The sequence below is a fragment of the Protobothrops mucrosquamatus genome, unplaced genomic scaffold (genome assembly GCF_001527695.2).
Source record: "Protobothrops mucrosquamatus isolate PMUCROS unplaced genomic scaffold, P.Mucros_1.0 scaffold1976, whole genome shotgun sequence".
Taxonomy (NCBI): domain Eukaryota; kingdom Metazoa; phylum Chordata; class Lepidosauria; order Squamata; family Viperidae; genus Protobothrops; species Protobothrops mucrosquamatus.
In genome coordinates, this window is record NW_015388092.1 from 310014 (window position 1) to 336599 (window position 26586).

The 26586-nt window shown below is 39.6% G+C and overlaps 1 protein-coding gene across 1 annotated transcript in view; it reads left to right on the plus strand.

Annotated features, from left to right (window-relative positions):
- Window positions 1–25020, plus strand: part of LOC107294524 (dol-P-Glc:Glc(2)Man(9)GlcNAc(2)-PP-Dol alpha-1,2-glucosyltransferase) — a gene marked incomplete at its 3' end in the record, with an annotated part of 76295 nt that extends 51275 nt beyond the window's left edge. Inside the window, exons 3-4 of the mRNA XM_029285634.1 lie at window positions 23381–23451; window positions 24959–25020. Coding sequence (XP_029141467.1) covers window positions 23381–23451; window positions 24959–25020 — 133 coding nt within the window. The remainder of the gene's footprint in view (window positions 1–23380; window positions 23452–24958) is intronic.
- Window positions 25021–26586: the final 1566 nt, after the last annotated feature.

Here is a 26586-nt window from a genome sequence, read left to right on the forward strand (position 1 = left end):
AAAACCAAACATCCCCCACCCCACCCCCATTGCCAATCCTCAACAGAAATGCTCACAACAATGAAAACCTTGGACAGAAGGAAGAGCGCCGCCAGGCGGGCAGGCAGGTGTCTTGCTCAGCTATGCCTTAGGGGGCACTTTTTTCAGTGCCATTGTAACTTCGAACAGTCACTAAGCAAACTGTTGTAAGTTGAGGACTACCTGTACTTTATCACTTTTTTCCTTTTGGGGAGGGGGTCATCAAGTTTTTGACACCTTGCTAGGCGACTGGTGGTACTTGGATATTGCCATATCCTAAAAGTGGTACAATGGGTGAAAAGGTTGAAAAGCCCTGCCTTAGATATTGAAACACTGCTATCACTGCTATCATGTCACCTCTAGTCCTTCTCTTCATTAAACTAGACATACCCAATTCCATGATCTTTGGGAGAAAGCATCTGGTGATTGAATATGCAGAACCAACTGATGCAAAGCCCAGTGAATTTTAATGAGGAATCTTTCCTTTTTAGACACCTTAATCAAGATTTGCTCCTTGACTTATTGACATATCTTGCAGGGATACTAATAAGAAGACTCTTGTTGCTCACCTGGCTTTCTAAGGTGTATTCTGTGATCTTCATTTCCAGCACTTTCTCCCAAGATATAAACCCCAGGCATCTAATAATGATCAGTCAAGGCCACTCTAGTCACAGGAATACATGTCCTTGAAAGGAGAAGTGTGGAATACATTTCTTCAATATTGGTTATTTCCTGAAAACAGGGACCTTTGGAAAATCTTCATATTGCTGTATCTATGCACAAAGGAAGTGGAGGAGCCATTTCATAGAACGTTTCTGTTAAGTTCGCGGGTTGGAGGCATTAAGAGGAGACGCGTAGTGTAACAACAAGCTTTCTTTATTGTTCTCTTCCACAACCAACAACAGCCAAAATGGCGCGCAGGCCTTTTATAGTGTCCAAGACCCGGACAACGTCAACCAATGATTGCAGAGGCTGTTTCCTGCTTTGCGCATGCGCGCAAGGCTGGAGACAGCCAGTCTGGTCCCGGGCAGCTTTTGGTCTGCCCGGAACCCTTTGCAACATTTCTGAGCCTGCTGAATGCTTCAGCAGGCTCAGGATATAACAGCTTCTAAATTAAGTTAGCCCATTATACCTCTCAGTTTTTAACCTAGGTTTACTTTTGTTTTTGTCTATTATTATTGTTTGCGGTAACGTCACCATCCTTTTGCACAGTTGTCAGTCCTCCTGGATAAATCAGACAGGAAACTGACTAGGTGAGATAATTCTACTTTATTGTACAGATGTGTTAACAGAAACTTACAAGTATAAATTTCAGACTTTCCACCACCATTTTTAACTGATCAATAAGAGTGAGTCCTTCATAAGTTTCTTCCTCTGGCCAGTAGGTCCTTGGGGGCACCCCCTTCTCTTGTCTCAGAGTTTCCTAAGCAGCATCTCTTTCCTTTGTCCCTCAGGATCATCCACACATTCCATTACAACTTGGTACTCAGTGCAGGTGAAATAAAACAGGGGTCTGCAACCTTGACAACTTTAAGACTTGTGGACTTCAGCTCCCAGAATTCCTCAGCCAGCTGAAGTCCACAAGTCTTAAAGCTGTCAAAGTTGCAGACCCCTGGCCTATACGACCAAAATATGAAAGGATGGGCAAGCTCCTCCCACTGTCTGGATTCTCTCCTCCCGAGGGACAGCAGAGGAGAAGCCCGTTTTCCTGGCCTTTTGTGAGATTAGCTCCACCCACAGGCAGCATAGCTGGCTGAGGAATTCTGGGAGCTGAAGTCCACAAGTCTTAAAGTTGTCAAGGTTGCAGACCCCTGAAATAAAAGAAATATTCAGCAGGAAAGCTGCACATTTTCTCCACATTTTACAGCTTTTGCTGAAGTGTGCTTGTTTTATTTATTTATTTGACTTGATGGCCAAGGATCAAAGCTTCTGAAAGGAAAGAGAAATGCTCATATAAAAACAGCCAGGGAATAACAAATAAAAGGTACAAAAACAGGATAATCAACTTAAAAGGAGTAGCAACATATCAAAGTGCCTACCCAGTTGCACATCTAATAGCAACAGCAATTGCAAATCATTTAGTGACCCTTCTGGAGTGGTCTGGTGGTCTGGCAGTAAATCTTCTCTTGAGCTAGCATGGCTTATAAGTTAAGAGAGGCATTCTTTCAGTTTGCCATGCATCAAAAGAGCTAGTGGAGAACTGTTGCTATTCTCTCCTTAGGGCAAGGACTGTTGCACAGGAACGTTAGGAATTCTTCTTCTAATAGGGACATTGGCAGGATATTAGAGATATATATTTATTTTGAGAGCGGGCATCAGAATTTCATTTTTTAATATGTGCCAATGTGTTCACAGAGAAAAGTGACAATAAAAGGTCTCTCCTCTCATCTTGTCTCACCTCACCTCACCTCATCTTATATCTTATCTTTTAGTGTTAACAATTCCCCCTAGCTTGGTGTCATCGGCAAATTTGATAAGTTCCTCTTCTACTCCCTCATCTAGAACAGTTATGAAGATGTTGAAGAGTACTGGGCCTAAACAGAACCTTGAGATACCCCACTGCATGCTTCCCTCCATGTAGATGCAGTTCCATTGAGTGCAGTTGCCAGCTGCGAATCCATCTGGTGGTGGTACTCTCTATCCCCCATTATTCTATTTTACCAGGATATAGGCTATGGTCCATCTTACCTAATGCTTCGCTGAAGTCCAAATATACTATGTCCACAGCATTATCTTGATCCTCTCATAGTCACTTTGTCAAAGGCAATAAGGTTTTTCTGGCATCATCTGTTTTTGACAATGGCTTCTAGTCATTGTCTTTCAATGCTTTTTTTGTAAAAAAAAAAAAAAAAAAAAAAAAAGGTGCCGGAACTCACACACGTCATACAACCCGACTTGCCTACCCTACAAGGTTTACCTTTGTAGTTGAAAAAAAAACGCTTCAATTTTTAGTGTATTTAAAAGACTAGGATTTTGTTCAAGGTAAGTTAATACTATTAATGTTACCATGCACTGTGTGGCTTTAAATTACAAGAAGACATTTTATTAATCTTTTGGGACATTTACCATTGGCATACCCATTTAGTTTAATGAGTGGAAACATCAGCTTTCTATGTGGAATGAAATTGACCCAATAAAACAAAATTTGGTTGCTTGTAAAAGATTGAATTATTTTTAAGAAGTTGTCAAACAAGGTGGAAAAATTACATTTGGAGTTTAATATGGATATTGACTTAAAACAAATTAAAGTTGAAACTTTGTCAGTGAACAGATTACTTTTAATTTACCTTTAAGTTAAATCCATTTTAATAAATAGATCTGATTAAACCTCATACTGTAGGTCTACCTTTACATCTGACCAATACATAATTAATATATATTATTAATAATAATACCTCCAAATCACAAGACATTGGCTTTATTCTTATTCTTCCCCTCTGCAGTTTGAATATAAAGTATAAAAGACTAAAAAGAGATTTTCGTAGACATACCAGCCTTTGAACTATCCAAGGAACCGAAACAGCAAAGTTTTGCTGTCGGGCAAGCTTCCACGCCAGCTGCCTTTCTTTCCTCACGCTTCGCCTCTTTTTAACCTCACACCCCACCTTCTGTAAGGGAAGGCAAAAGGCTCACTCACCCTCTCGTGAAAGATGCCTCCATGTTTATGTGTCTCCTACCGCCACCATCGGCTTCCACACCACATGGTCCGACCCAGCCAATCAAGCCACGCTCTGGCTGTGATACTCCGGCACTTCATGGCTCCTCCTAGAGGAGGCAGACAGCGCTGGAGGGGACCCCGCTTGTACCGTACCGCCAGCAGGGCATTTTCAAAAACAAACGAGGATAGGAAGGGAAACAATAGGAAAAGAACGCAACTCTGGAAAAGCCATCGAAAAAAGGTGCCGGAACTCCGTTCCGATGCGTTCTATGACAAAAAAAGCCCTGGTCTTGTTCATTTCTAGGTGTTCACAATCAGCTGCTGGATTATCTTTTCCAGGATCTTCCCTGGTATTAATGTCAGGCTGATTTTTCTCCAAATTGGTGGATTCACTTTTTTCCCCTTCTTGGAGATTGGAACCACATCAGCCCTTTTCCAGTACTCTGGTAATTCTTCACGATCCAGGAGCTTTGAAAGATTAGGTTCAGTGGTTCCGAGATGACATTTACTAGCTCCTTTAGAACCCTGGGATGTAATCCATCTGGTCCTGATAGTTTGAACTTGTCTAGAGTGGATAGGTTACCGTTTTATCTTACTATTTTCTTGCCTATTTTGACTTTCATTCGTATTCCATCTCCTATGGCGCTGCTTTTGTAAGCTGGACTATTTTTTTCTTTTGGTGTGAAGACAGATGCAAAGAATGAAAGTCAGAGGAAAGTGAGAGACACTGGCAGAAAGCTGTCAGAAACTCTTCATAAAACTTGGATATTGCACAATGCTTGTTATTAGAGAACAAATGATCTAATGGGAAGAGTCTTTTTGAATCATAATGTATTATCACATTTAATTGCATTGTGTATAAAAGAATTGCCAAATATTTCCTCGAAGCGAATATTATTCCAGGTAAATGTTCCATTGCTTGCTGCGAAAAGGAATAACAAAACCAGAAACCATGAACAGATGAATTCTATTCCACCTTCAGAAAAAAAGGGCAGGGTTTTCTTTTCTATGTGAAAAAAACAACTTGAGATAAAAAGCCCATAGAAAGGACCCCATAGGCGATATTTCTTCCAACTATTTTACATTTGTCCATCTTGTGATCTCTTTAGTACATGAGGACAAGAAAGTGGTTGAAGTGGTCAAAATAACAGTGACACTTGCACTGAGTCATGGGGATTGGTATTGCTGGCTGAGCCACCAAAGGAAATTCTAAGCCTGAAATATGTGAATGCAAATGGTGGAGATAGTATGTGCAGTGGGAAAAAAAAATCTCTTTTATAAGAAAAGTACGCACAATTTGAATTTTCAATCCCATAGCCCACCATTTCAGATTTTCTAAACATGTCAGATGCAGAAAGCATTATCGAGGTATGATGGAAAAGAAGTTTTCAAAATGAACATTACATTTCATGTTTGCAGAGTAAGCTGCTAGGCATGGAATATACATACAGCTATTATTCAAAAAGGCACTTTCTCATTTAAAGTTTATCTATGACTTGTTCCATTTGTATGTCTTCCTTTTCTTTTTGGTACCCCAGTTTTATAAAAGCAAGCAAATAAATCAGTGCAACAGTTCATTCTCTTTCAAACAGAATCAATTATCCTGAGCAATAAATTATTCTTTTCTTTAACATAATTTATTCTGATTTAGTGTCTCTGGCAGACTATATGGACTGTCTTGTTTTGGAAAAAGAGCATACAAACTTTGACAATGAAAATAATTGCCTTGTTCAATAGAAGATTGTCTGCAAAAGTCCTTTCTTTAATAAGATCATAGAACATAGCGGGAAGAAGAGACTTAGAGAAGAGAAAAAGTACAGCAACAATAGCAAAAAAAAAACAAAAAACAAAACAAAAATCTGGTAAAGAACTTCTCAAAGTAATACCTTTAAGCTTTTTAGGTACAGAGCGGAAAATATACTATCTTGCCAAATAAGAGAGAATACTTTTACTGTATTTATGAGATGTGTGAAAAATAAGCATAATGGAAACTCATGCTCTTAACATTTTCTTTTGGTAAAATGGAGATACCAGGTGCTATCCCAATGGGAGAAGAATCCCATCTATTCTCTAGCTCTATTTTAATTTAATGCAAATTTTCATGCAGCACAGATGGTTTTGTTTACAGACCATGTTAAAGCTTCCTTTCCAGCTGTAATCAACAATAAAATCTCTGCTCCAAAGGGACTGATAATCATTCATAATCCTTATGAGCTCGATAACAGAGGAAATTAACAGTTTTGAATTCATGGCTCATTGTAGTAATGTGGAGGTGTGTTCTCACAGTATCTTTTCCTCCTCCTTCACTTAGTTTCTGCTCCTCCTATTTCTATTGTCTGAGAAGGACCAGCTCAACTACAGGAATTTTTGTTATGAGCAGTAAAATGTCTCCGGCTGAACTTGTGTTTTTTAAGTCCTTAAAAAAGGGCAAAAATTGGCAGAATGAGTAGCATCCTTAACCAATTTTATTGGTTAATTGATGAATTGATAATTATAAGTATAATTGTTGTTGTTCGTCCATCGATTTTCGATGAAGACCTTGACATCTTGTGGATTGTGGGCCATCAACGGTGTGTCCGTAGATGGCTGATTAGACCGATGTTAGCACGTAATGTTCTGCCACATACTGAACAGAGAAATGTGGACACTGTTGCTTCAGCATTTGCAGCTCTGGCTTTACGGAGTGCTCGCTTCTCTTGCGCCAAGATTGTCCTCCTGTGTTCATATGTCTGGCACCCCTGGTAAACCAGGGTACGCCATGTTGGTCGATCATGCGCCAAGAGTTCCCAAGAGATGGTGTCGATATCCAGGGACTTGAGAGATGCTTTCAACGTGTCTTTGTATCGCTTCTTTTGTCCCCCGTACGATCGCTTTATTTATTCATACAAGGCATTTTCTTTCCCTTGAACCTCAAAAAATGGATTTAGGTCAAATAAAATGGTGCACTACTCAACTTATTTTACAAACACACACAATAGAACTATGGAAATGTAGGTTATTCAGAAAACAAAAGTAGTCATTTATTTTTTTTAAAAAAAAACAAACAAACCCAGGTGTCGAATCAGTCACACCGCATATGCTGTGCAAGTATTCTGACTACTGCAGTATTGCAGAATATTGTTAAAGAAATTATATAGACCAACAAAGCAACAAGTAAGAAATCTTTATTTTAAAGCCGGTTGTGATGCTGCATGTATTATGCACATTTAAATGTTTAACTTTGTATATATACATTTAATTTAATGCTGGGTGGATGGGTAGATGGGCAGATGGATAAATGGATGGATGGATGGATGGATGGATGGATGGATGGATGGATGGATAGATAGATAGATAGATAGATAGATAGATAGATAGATAGATGTGACCCAGTTTCTTAAACTGAGTTAGATTCAAACTGGCATGAGAACAGGAACAGTTTAAGGGTGCAATGCAGTTATGCCCTTAGCGAACCCCTGAACTGCTGCTCCATTCTGAACAGACCTTCTTAGCAATACTCAATATGAATTGAGGTTTTATCTTCTCTACAATATAGTAATGTGAAGCAACAATCCTATTTCATTGGTCAAATGCAGGTGAACCAACACACTTTCTACAGCACACTCCATTTTCCCCCCTTTGTGGTCAAGTGACCAAAGATCAAGCAAGCAAACCCGCTAAGTGATGGAGGAACATAAAATCCTAAGCAAAGCACCAGTATACAATCTTGATTGCATTAATTACGATTAATACAGCTTAATGGTAAATTGTACCTCTTGGAGGAAGACAACCATGATTGCTCCAAGCAACAAATGTTTAACCATAATTACCTTACTATTTTCCAAGGGTCATATTTAATCAGTCTCAGAGACATCTAACTGGCTCTCATAGTTACCCTTTTCCTTCCCATCGTAAATCTCAGCAACACTGAGACGTGATGGTGCAGTGGTTAGATGCAGTATTCCAGGCTAACTTTGCCCACTGCCAGGAGTTCCATCCTGACAGGTTCAAGGTTACTCAATCTTTCATCCTTCCAAGGTCAGTAAAACGAGGACTCAGATTATTGGGACAATATGCTGACATGGTAAACCACTCAGAGAGTGTTGTAAAGCAGAGGTCCCCAACCTTTTGGGCACCAGGGACCGGTTCCATGAAGAGAGGTTTTTCCATGGACCGGAGGGGGCGTGGTTTTGTGTGCTGCCTGCATCTCGCAGATGGGGCCGTTGCTTGTTTGTGCGGATCAGTTGCTGCCATGCCGCGGACCGGTACTGGTCCATGGACTGGGGACCCTTGCTGTAAAGCACTGTGGAGTGGGATATAAGTCTAAGTGCTATTGCTATTTGTCTTCTCCAGAATTTTACACTGGAATATCTTCTATGCTTACTTTGCACTCTTGCATCCCCAAAGCAGGCATTTTCTAAGCTAAACAATGGTTCCTATAGCTTTGCTCATTTTTCCACCGCTTTCATGGTGTTAACATCTCCCAATTTTACATCCTTTGTCAAGGTTTTGACTACCACTAACTAGGGCTGCCTTTCTCTCCATCTTGGTCTCTTTCTCTCTCATCATAGGGTCCCCTTTCCTGTTTATCTTTTGCCCAAGCTTGCCTCTCATAGTCCCCTCCTTTCTCTAGGAAAGTACCTTCTTATTTGATTGTTTTCTACAGAAACCAATCCACCTCTTGTTTACCCATTCCTTCTCACATTTGAAATCAATGTTCTTCATCATCTTCATAAATGATCTAGATGAGTGGAATAGAAGGAGATCTCATCAAATTTGCAGACAACACCAAGTTGAGAGGAATTGCTAATACTTTGGAAGAGACTCAAAATGCAGAGGAATCGTGACAGACGTGAACATTGGACCCTATCCAAAACATGCATTTGATATGAGAAAAGTAAAATCCTGCACTTAGGCACCTCCCCCCCAAATGCATGGGTATAAAACAGGCAGTACCTGGCTCAACTCTGAGTAACTCTGAGCGAGGTCTAGGGGTCCTAGTGGACCACCACTAGGTGGTAACTCTGAGCGAGGTCTAGGGGTCCTAGTGGACCACCACTTAAATATGAGTCAACAGTGTGTTGCAGTTGCCAAAAAAGCGAATGCAGCTCTAGGCTTCATCAACAGAGAGATAGTATCGAGATCAGAAGAAGTGATAGTACCACTATATATTGCACTAGTGAGGTCACACTTGGCATACTGCATCCAGTTCCAATCACTATGAGACAAAAAAGATACCTAGACCTTAGAAAGAGTCCCGAGTGCCGAAAAGAGCAACAAAGATGATAAACCATACAATGAATGGTTAAGGGAACTAGAAATGTCTAGCCTAACAAAGAGAGGGATTAGGAGTGCTATGATAGCTGTCTTCCAGTACTTGAGGGGTTGTTACAGAGGGGATCAACTTATTCTTCAAAGCACCTGAGGGCAGGACAAGAAGGAATAGGGGGAAGCTCTTTGAAGAGAGATCCAACCTTTTCAGATAGTATTGATAAATTTCCTGACAGTGAGAATAATTAATAGCTTGCCTGCCAGAATTGTGGATGCTCCATGCTGAATGGGTTCAAGAAAAGATTAGACATCCACTTATCCAGGATAGAATAAGGTGTCCTGCCCTGGGCAGGGGGTTAGCCTAGAAGATTTCCAAAATAGATAAAAGGAAAATAAATGAAACTAAAACAACTGTACTTTATCATTCACTATATCGCTCCATGCCTTTCTGTCTTGCAAACCATCCTTTACAAAAATTACTTTTTTCTCTTCACTGTGGTAGTTTAGGCTACACAAGAGAACAACAGAGACTTTGCAGAAGTCTCCAGAAACAAGCAGCAAAGCTCCCTCATGCCCTCAACACCGCCCTTTTAGCTCCTCAAAAAACTACTTCCAGCCTAACTCACATTCAATAATGAGCCACAGCCAGATGCCTCTCCAACATCCCAACAACTCCATTTGTCTTCCCAAATACTTTCCATTCTTCCTTGAGAGCCTCTAGTTCAGACATGTCAAACACAAGGCCCGGGGGCCGGATGCGGTCCGCGAAGTGGTTTCATGTGGCCCGTGAAGCCATCCTGGAAACAGTGAGGGAACGGCCCCTGCTGCCTTGGCCCTGGCCCAGGCTGGCCGGGAGCCAATGTACAATTTTGTGGTGGCCATCTTGGCACTTGCCCCAGTGGACCATGCCTTGGCACTTGCCCCGGTCCCACCCCCTTCTGCCAGAGACCCTCAGATCTGTCCCACTCCTGCCCAGGCCCCCACAGGCAACCTTGATACGAATGATGTAGAACTGACCACGCCCACCCAGTAGGCTGCACCCACTCTGGCTGCACCCATCTGCCCCCCCCAAGGGCAACCACAATGCTGATGCGGCCCTCAGTGAAATTGAGTTTGACACCCCTGCTCTAATTCATACTTTCCTAGACAATCTTTCAGGCTACCTGCTATACCTGCATAAAGTTACAGTCTATCATTTGCATATAAGGGAGGTGGGACTACCTTAACATTGACCACTCTTGCCAGACATATAATCATAAAAGCTCAGAAAAAAAGAAGACACCTCTTTAACCTGTCCTCAAATACACATTCTATCTCTGAAACCCTAAGGGAATAAATTCAAGAGAACAAGAATTAGTAATTGTGGAGTGGTATTGTTTGGCAATGTGGTAGCTGTCATTTCTAATCCCTAACAAAGAGATACAGTCAAATAATGTGTAAGAACCGACTGTTTCAGCATTTGCTATTGAATTCAGGTCAAATTCTCAGAGATGACTGGGCCTCCTTGCCTAGAAACATCCATTTAAAAGCAAGAAACATTCTACTCTGTGCAAAATTCTGGGAAGGCTCAAAAAAGTGCCCACAAGAAGCCAGATCATACATGTTTGGGCTACTTGCTCATTGTTAGCACTTTGCATTTCCCCTAGCTTTTCTCATGAAGTAGTGTGAAAAGGGAGCAAGATTTTAGCTGGTTCAACCTGAAACAGTCTCCTTAAGCTCAAAGAACGTTGTTCACTAATGATCCCTGAGCCTTGCAAATTCTTGCCTGATCTCCCTGAATGCCTGAAGAAGGGGGTGCATGGGAGAAGGAAGAGACTCTGCATCAAGAGACATCTGTCTGGATTCTCATGTGCTGCCAGTCACCAAGAGGGCTTCAGTTGCTGCCTTCACATTAACTTCTTGTAGCTCATTTTCTCCTACTACAGGGGTCCCCAACCTGTGGCCCATGGCCCACTACTGGTCCGTGGCCTATTTGCAACTGGGACACGTGAATGGCTGGCTGGTGCGCATGTACACACAGTCCTACTCACGCAAGCATCGCAGACGCTGGGCCCCCATTCGTGCGACCATCGCGGGTGCTCTCTGCCCCATTCGCGCGAGCAACGGGTGCTTCTGCGTGCGCGCGGCCCTTCCACAAAACCATCCCCTCTTTCTCCCCTCCCCCCTCCAGGCCACCCACCCAGAAAGGCTGTCCTACTGCACAGATTTGACACAGAATCTGTGGTAAATATCTGAAATTGCAACTGGTAGTTCCTACTTTGTCCTTGAACTGAGATGTGTCAGAAGCTGGGATATTTTTAAATATTTCAAAACCCCTGAAAGATAGAAATGTATGTAGTGAAAAGTAGGACATATCAGAGAAAAACAGACATAGTGACTCAATATATACTGTATATATATTAAACTTTAAAAAATGCTTTATAGGCTTAGCACAGTTTCAAAGCCTGAATAAATCAAAGGATTTAGAACATTAAGAAAATCCATGGAATTCAGAATCTTGTGACAAACTCTGCATTGACCCACACACACACAAAAAAACCAAAAAAAAAAAAAGCAGAACAAGTCTTACGTGCAAACAAAGCGTACAATGGACTATGTGTGTGAATTTGTGTGTGACGGCAGATATAGAGGAAGCGAATGCTGACAACACAGTATTTTAACCACAGCGGCATTTTTCATTTTCCTCAAAATATCAGAGCAGCTGTGATTCAAACAACAGCATTCCCCACCCTCTTTTCATTTAGCAAAGGAAGTGAGCCTGCACTGGGAAAGCATAAAGTCATTAGAAAGCACTTTGCACCAAATGTACTGTAGTCTTAAAGACGGGGTATTTTCAGCTGCAGTTTCTGCAAGGCTACACAATGCAGGCATCTGAATTTTAATGACCCATTAGGGGCAGTGGCTTGGAATTCTGCACCACTACAGATGTCACACTGGGACAATGGTAGTTGTTGTTTGACAAAGAAGCTGATTTTTTTTTTATCTCTATGTCAATGGGTCATCTGAGAAAGAATAATTCAAGTCAGAAAAAGAAACTGCAGTCAAAGGAATGGCAAGGAATAAGATTGGAACATTATTATTTTTTGGTTAGGCAAAAGGAACGTTGTTAGGCAAATGAATCAGTCACAGCAACAGAGCTTCTAAAGTATTTTCAGGGAAATTTGCCAAGCAGGGGAAAATCTGTATCTCCTTAAATTGCTTGGCAAAGCCGAGACCACATACATTTTCAGTCCTATTATTTTCAATTAATTATTCATATTGGTGAGAAACACAGAAAACCACATGACATAAGCATTGTAAAATTTGCAAGATCAGAAGTATCAAAGGAATGCAATGTTTTATCTAGTGCAGGGGTGTCAAACTGCCGGCCCGCAGGCCGGATGCATCATAGCGAAACCGCGCCCACCCCATTGCCAGCAATGGCAAAAAAGTTGCGATACGTCGCGACACGTTATGTGACGTTGAGAGTTTGACACCCCTGATCTAGTTAGACCACCAATCAAAGCATTTTTTTCCACAAATACAATTGGCTTCCAATAGCCATTTGGTAAACAGTCTAATTCATATGTTGTTGATACATTGAATTCTCCTATTTGGAAATTTCTTACAGATATTTTTTCAGCATCAGTGAAATGCCCTTTGGGGGAAAAGATTCTAGCACTAATCTAAAGAAGCAAAAACTCTTTATTATTTATTTATGGACATGGATTAAATGCAACAGACGTAATTGACAATAATGTTCCCTGCTCAAGTCAGTAGTTGTGTGCCTTGTGATTTATGCACACACAGAGTGAAGAAAGCGAGATCCAGTTTTAAGTATCCATCTATTTCCTGTTATCTCTTGCAAGGAAAATGAGGTGCTCTATTTCATTGTTGGTTATGTGCCAAGACAATCTTTTTTCCTCCAGATATAATTTTTCTTATAAGGAAAAATAGAAAGAAAATAGAAAGATTTATTTGTAGTTTAATTTGAGTCTGATCTTTCATTTTGTGAAATTTATAGAACATAGAATAATAAAGTTGGAAGGGACCTTGGAGGTCTTTTAATCCAACCCCCTGCTCAAACAGGAGACCCTATACACTCCAGACAAATGGCTGTCCAATCTCTTTTTAAAAAACTCCAGTGATGGAGCACCTATGACTTCTGAAGGCATTGATTAATTGTTTGGGATATAATTCAGTATTATGTTACAGGTGGTCCTTATATAATGACCCATTGCTTAGAGACTGTTCAAAGCTACAATGGACCCCCAACTGGTATTTACAGTTCCAGAGTTTCGACACTTGTACACACACACACACACACACACACACCATGTTCACTTGACCACATTTTGAGCACTTGGCAACAGACTCACCTTTGTGGCCAGTTGCAACATTCTGTGGTCATATAATCACAATTTATGACACTTTTGCTAGTTCCCAGCCTTTTCTTTTGGTTTCTCCCCCCAAAACGCCCATAGGAATACATGGATTCACTTAACAACTGCTGCAAGAAAAGGTTGTAAAATTGGATCCAGTCAGTTGGGTGCCTCGATTTACCACCATCATGACTTATAGCGAAAATTCCAGGCTCTATTAACAGTCAAGGACTTCCTGTAAGGTCTTTAACCTTTAATGATTTATCCATTGATCTATTTATGGACATTGAAATACTATTCCAAAATGATACCAATAAGTTCACAAGACCAAATCACAGAAGTCAATAAATCCTCATATTTTTACTCTCCCATAAAGAAACTTTGATGTCTATTCTTTTAAATACATTCTTTGCTGAATCCAATAACCTTGAAATACAATTGAAGATGAACATTTTAATTGAGGGCTTTTGCAGATGGTTTAGTAATGATTCTGCAGGCACCTGTAAATGTTAAAATAATGAAGAAGTTAAAGACTTTTGGAAAACCAGCTGATTTCAGCATTAACAAACAGAAAATCAAGATATTGGTGAAACACATGAGTATACACGATCAAGAGAAATTAATGGTAAAGACAGGTTTTCAAATGGAAAAGAAATTAAATGCCTAAGAGTAACACATGGCATAATGCTGTTATCCCCTCAGAACAGTTTAGAATCCCTGTTGGTTTCTCCATTGAGTTGTGGGAAGATGTCAGGGACAGTTTAAAAAATGGGGTGATGTGACTGTGGATGATTGATACAGAGTGAGCGCAAAGGGACTGGCAGAAAATGTGTTAGGTGGGGAGACTTGCCCGAACAACATGTGACCTTCTGTTGCAGCACAAGTACAAAAAGATTGTGGAAGAGCAACAACTTTCCAAAATTTCATTCCGATGGAAGAACTGAATCCCCACATTCTGTAAGTTAGAGCAGAGCCCCCCAACCTTTTGGGCACCAGGGACAGGTTCCATGGAGATAGGTTTTTCCATGGACCGGAGGGGGTGTGGTTTTGTGTGCTACCTGCATCCCGTGGATGGGCCTTTGCTTGTTTGTGCGGCCCAGTTGCTGGCATGCCGCAGCCCGGTACTGGTTGGGGACCCCTGAGTTAGAATATTTGAGGTATGAGAGTTTTAGTAGTATACTAGACAACCTGTGATCCAGAAATATTTTCTTATCAGATTCTTCAAAGTCTTCAAGAACAGGCAGAGCTTCTAATGTACTTAAAAAGTTCTAAAAAAATTAGAGAGATATTCAGAGACGTATCTGCCTTGAAAGTACAGTAGCTGATGTTGAAGTGTATAGCACAGTCAAACCTCTGCCCAGGAAATGTTTTTTTTTTTGTATTATATCATAAATTGTTTTATGACAATGCTAATGTCACAAAGTGTTTTATAAAAATAAAATTTGCCTAATTTTAATTCCATGGGAGTCATGGGTCTCAAGTTTGGGACACATTCTGTAAATGAGCCCATTTGAAATATCTGGGTTCAAAAACTGTTAGCCTAAGATGTACCATTTTGCCCTGTTAAAGGTTACAGAAACAAGAGTCAGCGATAGATAAGCAGAGAGATGCATACGTATGTTCATATATTTTTCTCAGCTGGAAAGCTAAGCAGCTTTGAGCATGGTTGGAACTTGGGTGGGAGACCACCAATTACAACTACAATGGGGGGAAAAACCCATCCAAGCTATTGTCAAAAAAGATACATGGGTGGATCCAACCACCAGAAGCTTAAAGGAAACTGGGCTAAGCTTAAACTGGGCTAAGCTTAAACTGGGCTAAACTTAAAGGAAACTATTGTTTTTCAGTCTTTCAGTTTCTTTGGACTCTTCATGACCCAACAGGCTGCAATTGTCTATCAGAGTCATTACTTTAAAATAATGTACTTTAAAAGTACTTTAAAATATGGGTGACTTAAATGATTTATGCAACACTGTAGTTTAGATGATAACAATAATTCTGTGACAGAGAAGTACCATTTCAGACTGCACATCAGAAGATTAAACAATTGAATGCTTACGCATGAAAAATATATTGGCAGGCATTAGAAAACACGTTTATTATTTCCCTTGTTTCTATGAACTAAATTAGCTTTGGAAATAAATTGTCCTAGAGATTTGCCACATTCTATTGCTTTGCTTTGATTTCCTTAACATTAGTGGCCTGGTGAGAGAGGGAAAAACTTCATAGTGCTCTCTACAACCATATTTATACTGCTTATTTATTTTCAACTGTGCTGAGCTGCTAGCATTCTCCCTAGCAATATCAATAGATTTGGTATTATGAAAATGAATTAAACATATTCACTTGAAAAGATCACATATAAGCAGTGGTGGGATTCAAATACCTGAACAACCGGTTCTCTGAGTGGATGCAGGCCTGTGTGTCCAAGGCCTAGAACGGACTTCCAGAAGTGGCATCCACGCACTTCCGGGGGGCCGTTCTAGCCCTGGGAGGCATCCTCCAGGCCTTCGAGGCCTAGAATGGACTTCCGGAAGTGGCATCCACACATTTCCGGCGGGCCATTCTAGGCCTGGGAAGCCTCCTCCAGCCGGTTCTCCGAACTAAAAAAAAATTAGCTACCCGTTCTACCGAACTGGTGCGAACCGGCTGAATCCCACCACTGCATATAAGCATCTAAGCACTTAACTTTAGGTCCTGATTAGAAAAATAATCATATATTCTGCTCATACAGTTTTCTATATGAGCAAAATATAAACCTGGTTTGATTGGCTGCCGTTCCTTGTAAGAGGAAATAATATTACTGATGAGAAACAAATGGGCTTTTACAAATACAATATGTTGCTGGAAGAGTTCACATCAGGAAAAACAATATGTCCATGTCTCTTGAAGACATTCATTTTTATCTCCCAAAGCCCTAAAAATCTCAAAAAGAAACAACTCTATGATCATCCTGAAGTCTGTTTAGTTATTAAATGTTTTAAATATACAGTATGAGGAATGAATGAATGAGCAATTTATGCAGCATTTAAGAATTTCCAAAGATTGAAACTGACCCTAGATGAAGTTTGTCAATATTATTATGTTTTTGTTTGCTCTCGCTCTCAAAGTTTTTATTGCTTCTAGCTCTTTAGGGGTTGTCATAAAAATGCAAAATGTTGGCCAGTTAAATATTAATTAGCATGTGGAAGAGCAGCTGAGGTGAAGCCCAGAGCTGTCAGCTACAAGAGATTAACTTGAGTGAATACAAGCCACATTATTGCAGGCATAATTGTATTTTAAACACCCAACCCAAACATCTTTTGAATGAGTATCGAATGAGTATTTTCCATTCATCCTTTTGAATGGATATTCTCCATCTTCAACCCCCATTCTTGAATGGGTCTTCTCCCATTCAAAACAGACAATATAAAAATCTAAAAGATCAGAACACCTCCTGGTCAGCAATTAACACCAAGATAAGCAGAGATTAACACCACACAATAAGCAGTACCCCAGTTAAATTTCAATTTTTTAAATTTTATTTAATTAAGTTAATCAATAAATTAAAATTTTAATTTAGATTTTTTTTAAAAAAAGTTGGAAAAATCTTTTATGGTTTTGAACATTTTGTAAAGTTTTAAAATTTTTAATCCTTAAGTGAATTAGCTGAAGGAAACATAGTCATAGAAATAGAGACTGACACTGTTGTAATTTGCAAAATATGTTCCATGTATATGCTTATGCCCATGTAGGACCCACAGTAAATATGTACCAAAGGGAGACTAAACAAATTACTTGAAGAAAAAGTAAAGGGTCTAGAGCAACTCTAGCCATTCTGAGATTCAACCTAGAAAATGAAAAACTCTAAGCAAGAAGACTATATCCAAACTAAACATAATAAGGAACAAATATTAGAAGAAATGAACCTGTACATGAACCTTTAGAGATAGACTGATGAAAACATGTCACTTATAGAAGAAAAAAAGCAACCAAGAGCAATGCCCTTGCTGTCTATTCAGCCCAGTCCAGTACAGCTCCATTGGAGCTGGATAATCAACTTCATAGCCTCTCCCTGGAAGAAAGCATACAGAGACCTGGAGAAGGAACATCATCAAGTGCTCCTGTGGTAGGAAGAAAAGCAGGACTCTCAATTTTCAGGGGAACAGAATCAGCCATCTATAGATGGGACAACCAATCTAGGGAGATATGTTATCTCCTTGGAGCAAAAAATCAAAGATGTGACTGACATCTTACTTACTAAAATAATCAAGCCCACAGATTACTATCCCTTTCATCTCCTTCATGTGGGGATGAGCAACACAACAATGAATCTAAAAACAATTTCAAAAGATTATGAGCAGTTCGGCAAGAAAGTTAAGAAGTTAGGAGCACAAACAGTGCATTCATCTGTACTTCCAACAAAAAGGTCAACATCCAATGAGGGAACAAAGGATTTTAGAAATGAACCACTGGCTCAAGGATTGGTACCTCAAATTCATATTTGAGGGGCTGCCACAAAGCACCAAAAGGCAAGACAAGAAGCAATGGATGGAAATTAATCAAAGAGAAAAGCAACCTAGAACTAAGGAAAAATTTTCTGACACTGAGAACAATAAACCAGCTTGCCTTCATATGTTGTGTGTGCTTCATTACTGGAGACTGGATAGCCATTTGTCTGAGATTGTACAGGGTCTCCTGCTTGAGCAGGGAGTTGGACTAGAAGACCTCCAAGATCTCTTCCAACTCTGCTATTCTGTCAAGGAACTACAAATCAGTAAACAACACCCTAATCAAGGAACCATAAAGGGACATAAAAGGAGATGAGGCAACAGTGAATAAAAAACTACTAGGGAATTATTTAGTAAATGTGCTTGATGGAAAGCACATGCTAGAATTCTTATTAAAGAAATATAAATAGAGACAGTGAGTAAAATTTGGGAAATGCTGTGCTGCATTAACCTGTTACCTAGTTGGGTAATGTGTAATGAAACATCTGCAAGAAAACAACCAAGTTCAGAGGTCATTGAGGTCTACCTGTATTCCTTTATTTGCTCTATTTTTTCCAATAATAATTCAATAATCCTGCAATCCTATTTTCCCTATTAAACACAATTGCCTTTGTATTTAAGGCCTCTTTTTTATGGAACCCTATTCTTTATTGCATCATGCAATGTATCTTACACTTACTCAGATAATTTTGGTTCTCAGCCAATAACATGACATTGTTTGCATATAATTTTATAAACACGTTCATGTCTTCAAATAATGTACTTCTGATATCAGTATAAGCATTCCTAACACTCATAAATGTATTAAATAAGAGAGCTGGTTTGGCACCTGGGTAGAAATGAAGAGATTACATCATAGTTCAGTGATGGCAAACCTTTTAGAGATCAAGTGCCCAAAAACTGGCCCCACCCCTGCTCCACCCCCTGCCCCTCCACCCCACCCCACCCCCCACCCCACCTGCCTGCAGGGCCACTCACTGCCTCCAGGGCCCACCACAGATCACCCAGGCAGCCCAGCAGCGCCATGGCAGCCACACCCTCTGCCCGCGCCCCGCAGCATCAACTGTGCGGGATGGGGCATGAGGGCAGAGTCTTGTCTACGCCACCTGGCTGCCATGCCTTGGCTGCGCTGCTCCGTGTGGGCCACGCTCGGGAGCGACTCTCCTCCAGGGGGGCTGCTGGTGAGGAGATCATGGGGTGAGGCGAGGCTGGGGCAACAGCACGTGTGCCCACAGAGAGGCCTCCGAGTGCCATCTCTGGCACGCGTACCATAGGTTTGCCACCACTGTCATAGTCCCACCTTAAGCATGAAACCAGATGGATGACTTTGGGCCAATCATTCTCTCTCAGTCCAACTCATCTCACAGGGTTGCTTTTATGGGGAAAATAGGAGGAGGAAGGAGTATTAAGCATGTTCATTACCTTGAGTTATTTATAAAATAATAAAGAGAGGATTAAAAATCTAAAGAAAAAAACCCAAGGGGATACCATTGTCTAACTGAATTCACTGATCATTCCATAGATGTTATTTTCATTTTATATTGCTCTTATGACATTTAACAGCCACCTTTCAACTACACATTTGTATAAAATGTTCCATAATTCAAATTGTTCACATTATCATACATTTTCTCTAAATGAACGCATTTACAATACATGTTTTCATATTCAAATATTTTTGAATGACATGGGCTGCATTCTTGCTAGCTAGGTTAATGCAGCACAGCATTTCCCAAATTTTACTCACTGTCTCTATTTATATTTCTTTAATAAGAATTCTAGCAACCTCCTTTCCATCAAGCACATTTACTAAATAATTCCCTAGTAGTTTTTTATTCACTGTTGCCTCATCTCCTTTTATGTCCCTTTATGAACAAAAAAGAATTTTGTCCAATCATGAGGGACAGATGCAGTCTTCAGCCAGATCATATTAAAAAATGTTATATAGACATTCCAAAGCAAACCACATTATTACTTTAGTATTTAGTATTTAGTATTACTTTAGTATTTAGTAGTATCCATACCTCCAACCTAAATATTTTTCAACATAGTGTATGTCAGATGCAAGAAACCAGACCGAAACTGTGAATTGATCAGAGAAGTTTCTTTATTGCTACTTGCCTACTTACAAGAATGTCACTAGACTACCACACTCTCTTGAGAACAACCAGATAAGGACTTCAGGGATTTAGGGGTAGGGGTGGGGGTCAGGTCTCCGTTACTTCCTCCCCTGCAGGCACCCCAAACTAGTCACTCTCTTAATTCCACCCCCTACTCAGTTGCAGATTCCACCACTATTTATGGCTGCCTTGCTATGAGTTTTATCTTGGACATTAACATATACATAGTAGTTGTTTAAAATCCACTCTGTGATATATCACTGTCTTCTAAAGTGATACCTATAAATATCTAAGATGCTTCTTTTAGCAAACTCAATTCAGTTTTATCCTAAACATTTTCATCACTTTTATTCATAATTCCATTTACTCTGCTATGCTGTACTTAGCCATTTCAACCTGTTTACAAAACACTGTTCTCATTAAAAGTGTTCTGCATTTCCTCTGTTGCTTCTAGTTAACTGTTCATTTCTCTCTTTGAATATATTCTTTTTACCTATCCTTTTTTTAAATGTGCACTGTATATCTTTTGGTCATCCTAATATTTCACTGCAATTACTTTTATATGCATTTTACCTCATCCACAGCCTCTTTCACTTCATCATTATACCATTAGTATAACGCTATACACTTCAGTAGCAGATTATGTTGTTATACTTTTTACCCTACTTAAAGCAGCTTCCACCTCCTCTTTTCTTACATCATTGGAGGATTGATTTATCTCCTAATACTTTTTGTACTTTACTTTCTTTTCTTCTTTTCTTATTCTGCTTGTTTCTTTACTTCTTTTTTTGTCTGTCTTCATTTCCCCCTGAAAAACTATTCTTAACATTACCAAATAATGGTCTGTTCCACTTTCAAATTTCTCATCAATTTTATATCCTTCCCTAATGTTTTTAATCTTTCATCACAAACAATCAAATCAATCATGCTTTTAAATTCATATTCATTCCCTTTCCATGCATGCATATGAATAGATGTATTCGAAGCAGACCATTTTCTAAGCATTTATTCTTCTGTCTCTGAATGCCCAATCATTTTTTCTATATTTTCTCATCTCATTTCCACCAATCTATTCATGTCACCTGGCAAAACATATATATGTTTTTCCTCCTGGATCAGATTCATTCAGAATGTTGCATAGTTTTTTCCCCCCAGACTCATTTCTGGTTCTTTCATTAACACCATTCAATGGAGCGTAACATGCAATTATCACCAACCTACGATTTTCTACTTTTATAGGCACCAACAACAATCTAAATGACACCAATTCACGACCTTTTGACATATGTTTAAGCCCTCTTGTTCATAATTAAGCCTACACCTTTTCTTCTCTGCATGCATTCATCAACCCCACTCTATAAGATCAAACCATCTTAATTCAGATGTATCACATCCTTCTTTTTTAGTTGCACACTCACACACAAACACACTTTTCCTACTTGTACTTCATTCACTAATTCCTGCTATTTAAAATGTATGCCTCTTACATCCCAAATTACAACCTTCCATATGCCAATAGAACCAACCAGATCCATAGAAAGTGAACCCCCACCCCACTTCATCAATGCTTTGGTCAATTTGGATTTTGCATGATCCTTTTCAGGAAGGAAATAACAGAATGGTGGTTGCAACATTGTCAGTGTTGCCTCTGGTTGATATTGTGTGCAGTGTTAATACATGTATAAAAGAGGCAGGGCTTTCATCAGAATATTGCTACCATCACTTTGCCTTCCTGGACCCATTCCCTGACAAGGCCACTGAGCAGGAACTTTTCATAAGCAGATTTTTTTTCTTCCTTTTCTTTTCTCGTTTCCTCACATCCCACATACCCTTCACCCAAAAATATTCTACAAGCTCCTGCAAACCACCAGAAGGCCAATATTCCCATGCTCCAAATTGCTTTAGTTATCATATCTCAGGCACTCTTTTTCTTTTTCCTTTCTTAATTACCTTCCATATCTACTTTCTAGGAGCAAGAATTATTTGAAAACACTGCTCATGTTGAAAGATATCAGGAAGCTCTGGTTTATTTTGACCATGGTTGCAAACAGCCTAAGTGTTCACACATAGCACTAATCCATAAATGGATGCATTCACACATCACACTAAGCCAAAATCTTCACTTAGCACAAGGTATAAAACCATCCATTCTGGCTTGTTTAATGAATATTATTTAAAAGCAACCAAAGAATTGCAACTGTTCATTTTTAACCTAGAGAAATGAAACATAGCAAAGGTAACTTGGAAAAAAATATTCCAAACTTAGATTTGATTTTGCTTTCCATTTCATTGAGCAAGTTAGAAAGAGAAAGAAGAAAAAATATCCTTCAGAGACAGATGGAAAGGCTGTTGAGAAAGACTGATTAAATGCTGCCCTCTGGGTCTCAGACATTTTTTTAGAGGTCCTTGAGTTCAAGGATGGCTCATTTACCTCTTCTTCTTCTTCTCAAAGCCAAATCTATTTTTCCTACCTCTGCCTCATGGGATGGAGAAAATCCACTGTTCCACAAAGCTCTGAGCTGTTAATCAGAGCTGTTGAACTCTTTAAGTGCACCCAGAAAAGTGGTGGTAAAAAATAATAATAATAGAGATGAAATGGCTGTACATCCAATCTAGTTGATCATAGACATGGAAGGGAAGACAGCGGCCCATTTTCTCCTCAGAAAGTTATTCAACTTGAACAGCGTGTTGTTTTTGAGTTGTGCCTTAATGGACAGTTCTGATGTGGGAGATGATTTCTAAAGGAAGGCAGGACTTTTTCCAAGTCCAGATCCATTCTGAGCTTGAACGGCCATATCACAGACTGTATTCCAAACAAAAGAAGTGAGGGAAAAGTAAAAAAAAATTACTTTCCACATTTAATTAAAATTGGCATGTCTTAGATTATTACTCACTTCTTCTACTACAAGTGCTCACAAGGTATGGCCAAAAAAAGTCAAGACGGCAATCACAAAGAGAAGAGACTTAATTTCAGTTGCATCAAGGTAGCTGCCATCTTAAATTTTTTGAGCAAGCTCTGCAGAACCCTTTTGCCACATTAGCAATTGCAATTTCATAAGAACTGTGACAGGGTAAAGTGCCTGGCAGGAGAAAAATGACTGGGTTCTGCCAAGACCATAGGCCGACTCAGAAGAAACTTTACTTTCTCTTTTCTTACATTTCTTACCAGGGAATTTCTCTACATGGCCTGTAAAGATCAAAAAGAGGTTGATCAAGCATTTGCAGTTGCCATTATTGACTTGTTTTGACCCACCCTTGTAGATGATCCTGTCGCTTACCCTGACCTGGAATCATAGGGCTGGAAAGGCCATTGGAGGTCTTCTACTCCAACTTCCTGCCCAAGGCAGAAGATCTTATTCCATCCTGGATAAATTGTAGTCCAGTCTTTTCTTGAAAACTTCCAGCAATGGAGGACCCAAACTCCAGGATGCAAGCTGTTCAATTGTTCAGTTGTTCTCACTGTTTTGTTCACTGTTTTGGCAGATCACACCTGCCAACTTCTTCAGTATACAGGGATGTAAACCACCTGGTACTGGCAATTTTAATAATCTAAGGTGAATAGGTGTATTTTTTTTACCAATTTCTTACCTATTTTGACTTGTATTCCTTGTTCTGTCTCCCCTGGTGCTGCTTTTGATAGATTGGGCTATTTTTTTTCTTTTGCCCGAAGACAGATGCAAAGAACGTATTAAGCGGTTATGCTTTCTTCTTGTTTGCCACCATCTTCTTGGCATCTTCTCCCATTAGTGGACCAATCATTTCCTTGACATTTTCCTTGTTCCTTATGTATTGAAAGAAACATTATTTTGGTTATTTTTGGCATTTCTTGCATTTGTTCTTAGTTCATTCTGAGACTTAGTCTTCCTGATCCCATCCCTGCAGATTTGGGCTATTTGTTGGTATTCTGTTTTAGTTATGGACCCCTCTTTCCATTTTTTATACTTGTCCTTTTCTCTCTCTCAGTTTATTAGACAGTTCTGCATGCAACCATGCTGGTTTTGTCTATAGTCTCTTATTTTTCTTTCTCAGTGATAATGTGGAAGACTAGACTTTTATAATCTCATTTTCCAGAGTTTCCCAAGCTTCTTGAGCTGTTTCACCTTTAAGATTTCCATCCATGGAATTCTTCCTAAACTCTCTCTTAGTTTGTTGCAGTCCGTTCTCTTAAAATCTAAAACACTAGTTTGGCATTGTTCAATTACTCATGTCTATATGATGTGGTCACATGGTCTTTTGTTTTTCTTTCTTAGTGATATAGACTTTTTGTTTTGTTTTTGAGAGTTTCTTCCCTCTAGGATTTCCATCCATGGAATCCTTCCTAATCTCTCTCTTAATTTGTTGAAATCAGCTCTCTAAAAGTCTAAAACACTTGTCTGACTTTGTTCAATCACCTGTCCCTGCATTATGTTGAATTCTAGTATGACATGATCACTCTCCCCCAAAGTTCCTACAACTTCTACTTTGTCAACCATTTCATCCCTATGAATTAGGATTGCTGATCCTCTAATTCATTCCTTCACCGTTTGAGTGAAAAAGTTGTCAACTAGGCACATGAGAAACCTGTTCAATCCCCCATTTGCTATAGAATTTATTTCCCAAGTGATGCCAGGGTAGTTATAATCTCCCATTATTACAGTGATGTATTTCCTGTATACCTCAGCTAACTGGTTGGCAAAAAGTTCATCTATTTCCTCTGCTTAGTTGGCCTCTCTGTCCCCATCTTTTAGTTTTAGTTATAATTTGCATATTATTGTGCTTCTATACATTTGTATAAACATTTATGGTTTTATTTTGAGGTTGTAAACTGCCAGAGTCACCTTGCAGCAAGATGGGTGGCAATACTGGCAGGAGGTTTGCCTCTTGCTCAGTGCTATGTTCTGTTTTTCTGCAATAATACCCCCCATTCCTCCAGAATCAAATTATCAGCATTTCTTTGAATATGCTTTGTCCACAGTCCAGCTCAGGTCATAATTATACAGCATTGTACCTATTGGGGATAAGGAATCTGGAACTGAAATTAGAGTGTGAGTATGACTGCATTTCTTTGCTTTCTATTAATAGGGTGGAAGGAATGACCGAACTGCCATCGTATAATAACACCATCAGTGACTTCCTTTTCAGAGGTAAATCTTTTATAGTTGAACACAAAAGATGAGAAATAGACTTATTAAAAGAAGGGGAGGGGAAGGAAGAAAACTAATCAGTGCTTAAATGAAAACCTCAGGAGATTTGAAAGTACAACTTGTTCCATGTGTTGCTCTTGAATGTTCACAGCATTATGATCAAACCCACACACACACGCACGCACACAAAGGTCAAGTGGGAAAACAAGCTCCAGAAAAGAAAAACGAAAGGAAGCCAAAATCACTTCAAATCCAAGTGGAAAGCAAAGTGCCAGAGAAAGGAAAGGAAGGTAGAAGAGAATTCAAACTGTCAGTGATCAAAGTGCTTTTGTACAGAGTATGAATATTATGTTGCAAAGAGTCTGCCATATTGATAATAGTGTTGTACAACCATCTATAATCAATATTAGTGTCTGTCTTGCTGGGGCAGTGACATTCTATCACTTTTCACTTCACTTTAGCAAACCTTGGATCATCTTCCTTTGAAGAACTCTAAATCAATCAATCAATCAATCAATCAATCAACCAATCCTTGTACATTGGGCATGTTTGACATAGATAGCTAGCATTCTCATTTTAAAGTACCCAGCCCCCTTGCTTTAACAGTTGCATATCAAGTAGAAACTCAAAAAGTAAGTTTGTTTTTGGCTTAGAAATATAGCCATGAAGAAAACTGCAAGGGCTACTTCCTGCTTTTGAGGAATTATTCAATACGTTGGTTTCCTCCAAGAAAAAAAATGCAGCATTGTCATCTGTCAGAAGTACACTTGGCAGCAAAAAAAACGAGCAGCAGATGAAGGCTTTCCCATCAAACCATTTGCTTGACTCATAGCTGGGAAAATTGTTCACATCAGTTATGCAGGAAAGATAGGAGAGGAGGAAATTCCTGTTTGAGCTACTAAATTATGTTGGTGTGCATTGTCCTTCTGACTCAACGAATGGCTCCATCTGCTTTGTGCAGAAGCAGTCAGATACCCAGTAGGTAAAGTCTGCTTCAAAGATTTGTGAGCTAATGTAATGCCTGGGAATGACATTGGGAAGACAGGAGGGAGAGCCACAGACTAGACAACTGACGTATATAAAAGGTATATCAACCCACAGAAGGAGAGAAGGAAATTTCAGAAGGGACTCTTCCTGCTTTTCTAAGGAGTAAAAGGAATGGAGGGAAGAAACAGTTTCAGTCTTGCAAGCTTCTGTTAATATACAATACAATAAAGATAGAGGGAGGACTTGATAGATAGATGGTCCAGAACTGGGTATAGTATTACAAGTTTGTCCTGGAATACTGTGTCCAGTTCTGGTCACCATGATACAGAAAAGATGCTGAGACTCTAGAAAGGGTGCAGAGAAGAGCAACTAAAATGATAAGGGGTCTGGAGGCTAAACCATATGATGAACGGTTAAGGGAGCTTGTTATATCTAGTCTAATGAAGAGAAGAACTAGGGGTGACATGATAGCTCTGGTCCTTGACGTGCTTTCACAGGGAGAAGGGGAGAACTTACTCTTCAAAGCACCTGAGCAGGTAGCACAAGTGGCAAGTGCTCATACTTGTGCATGTACAGCTC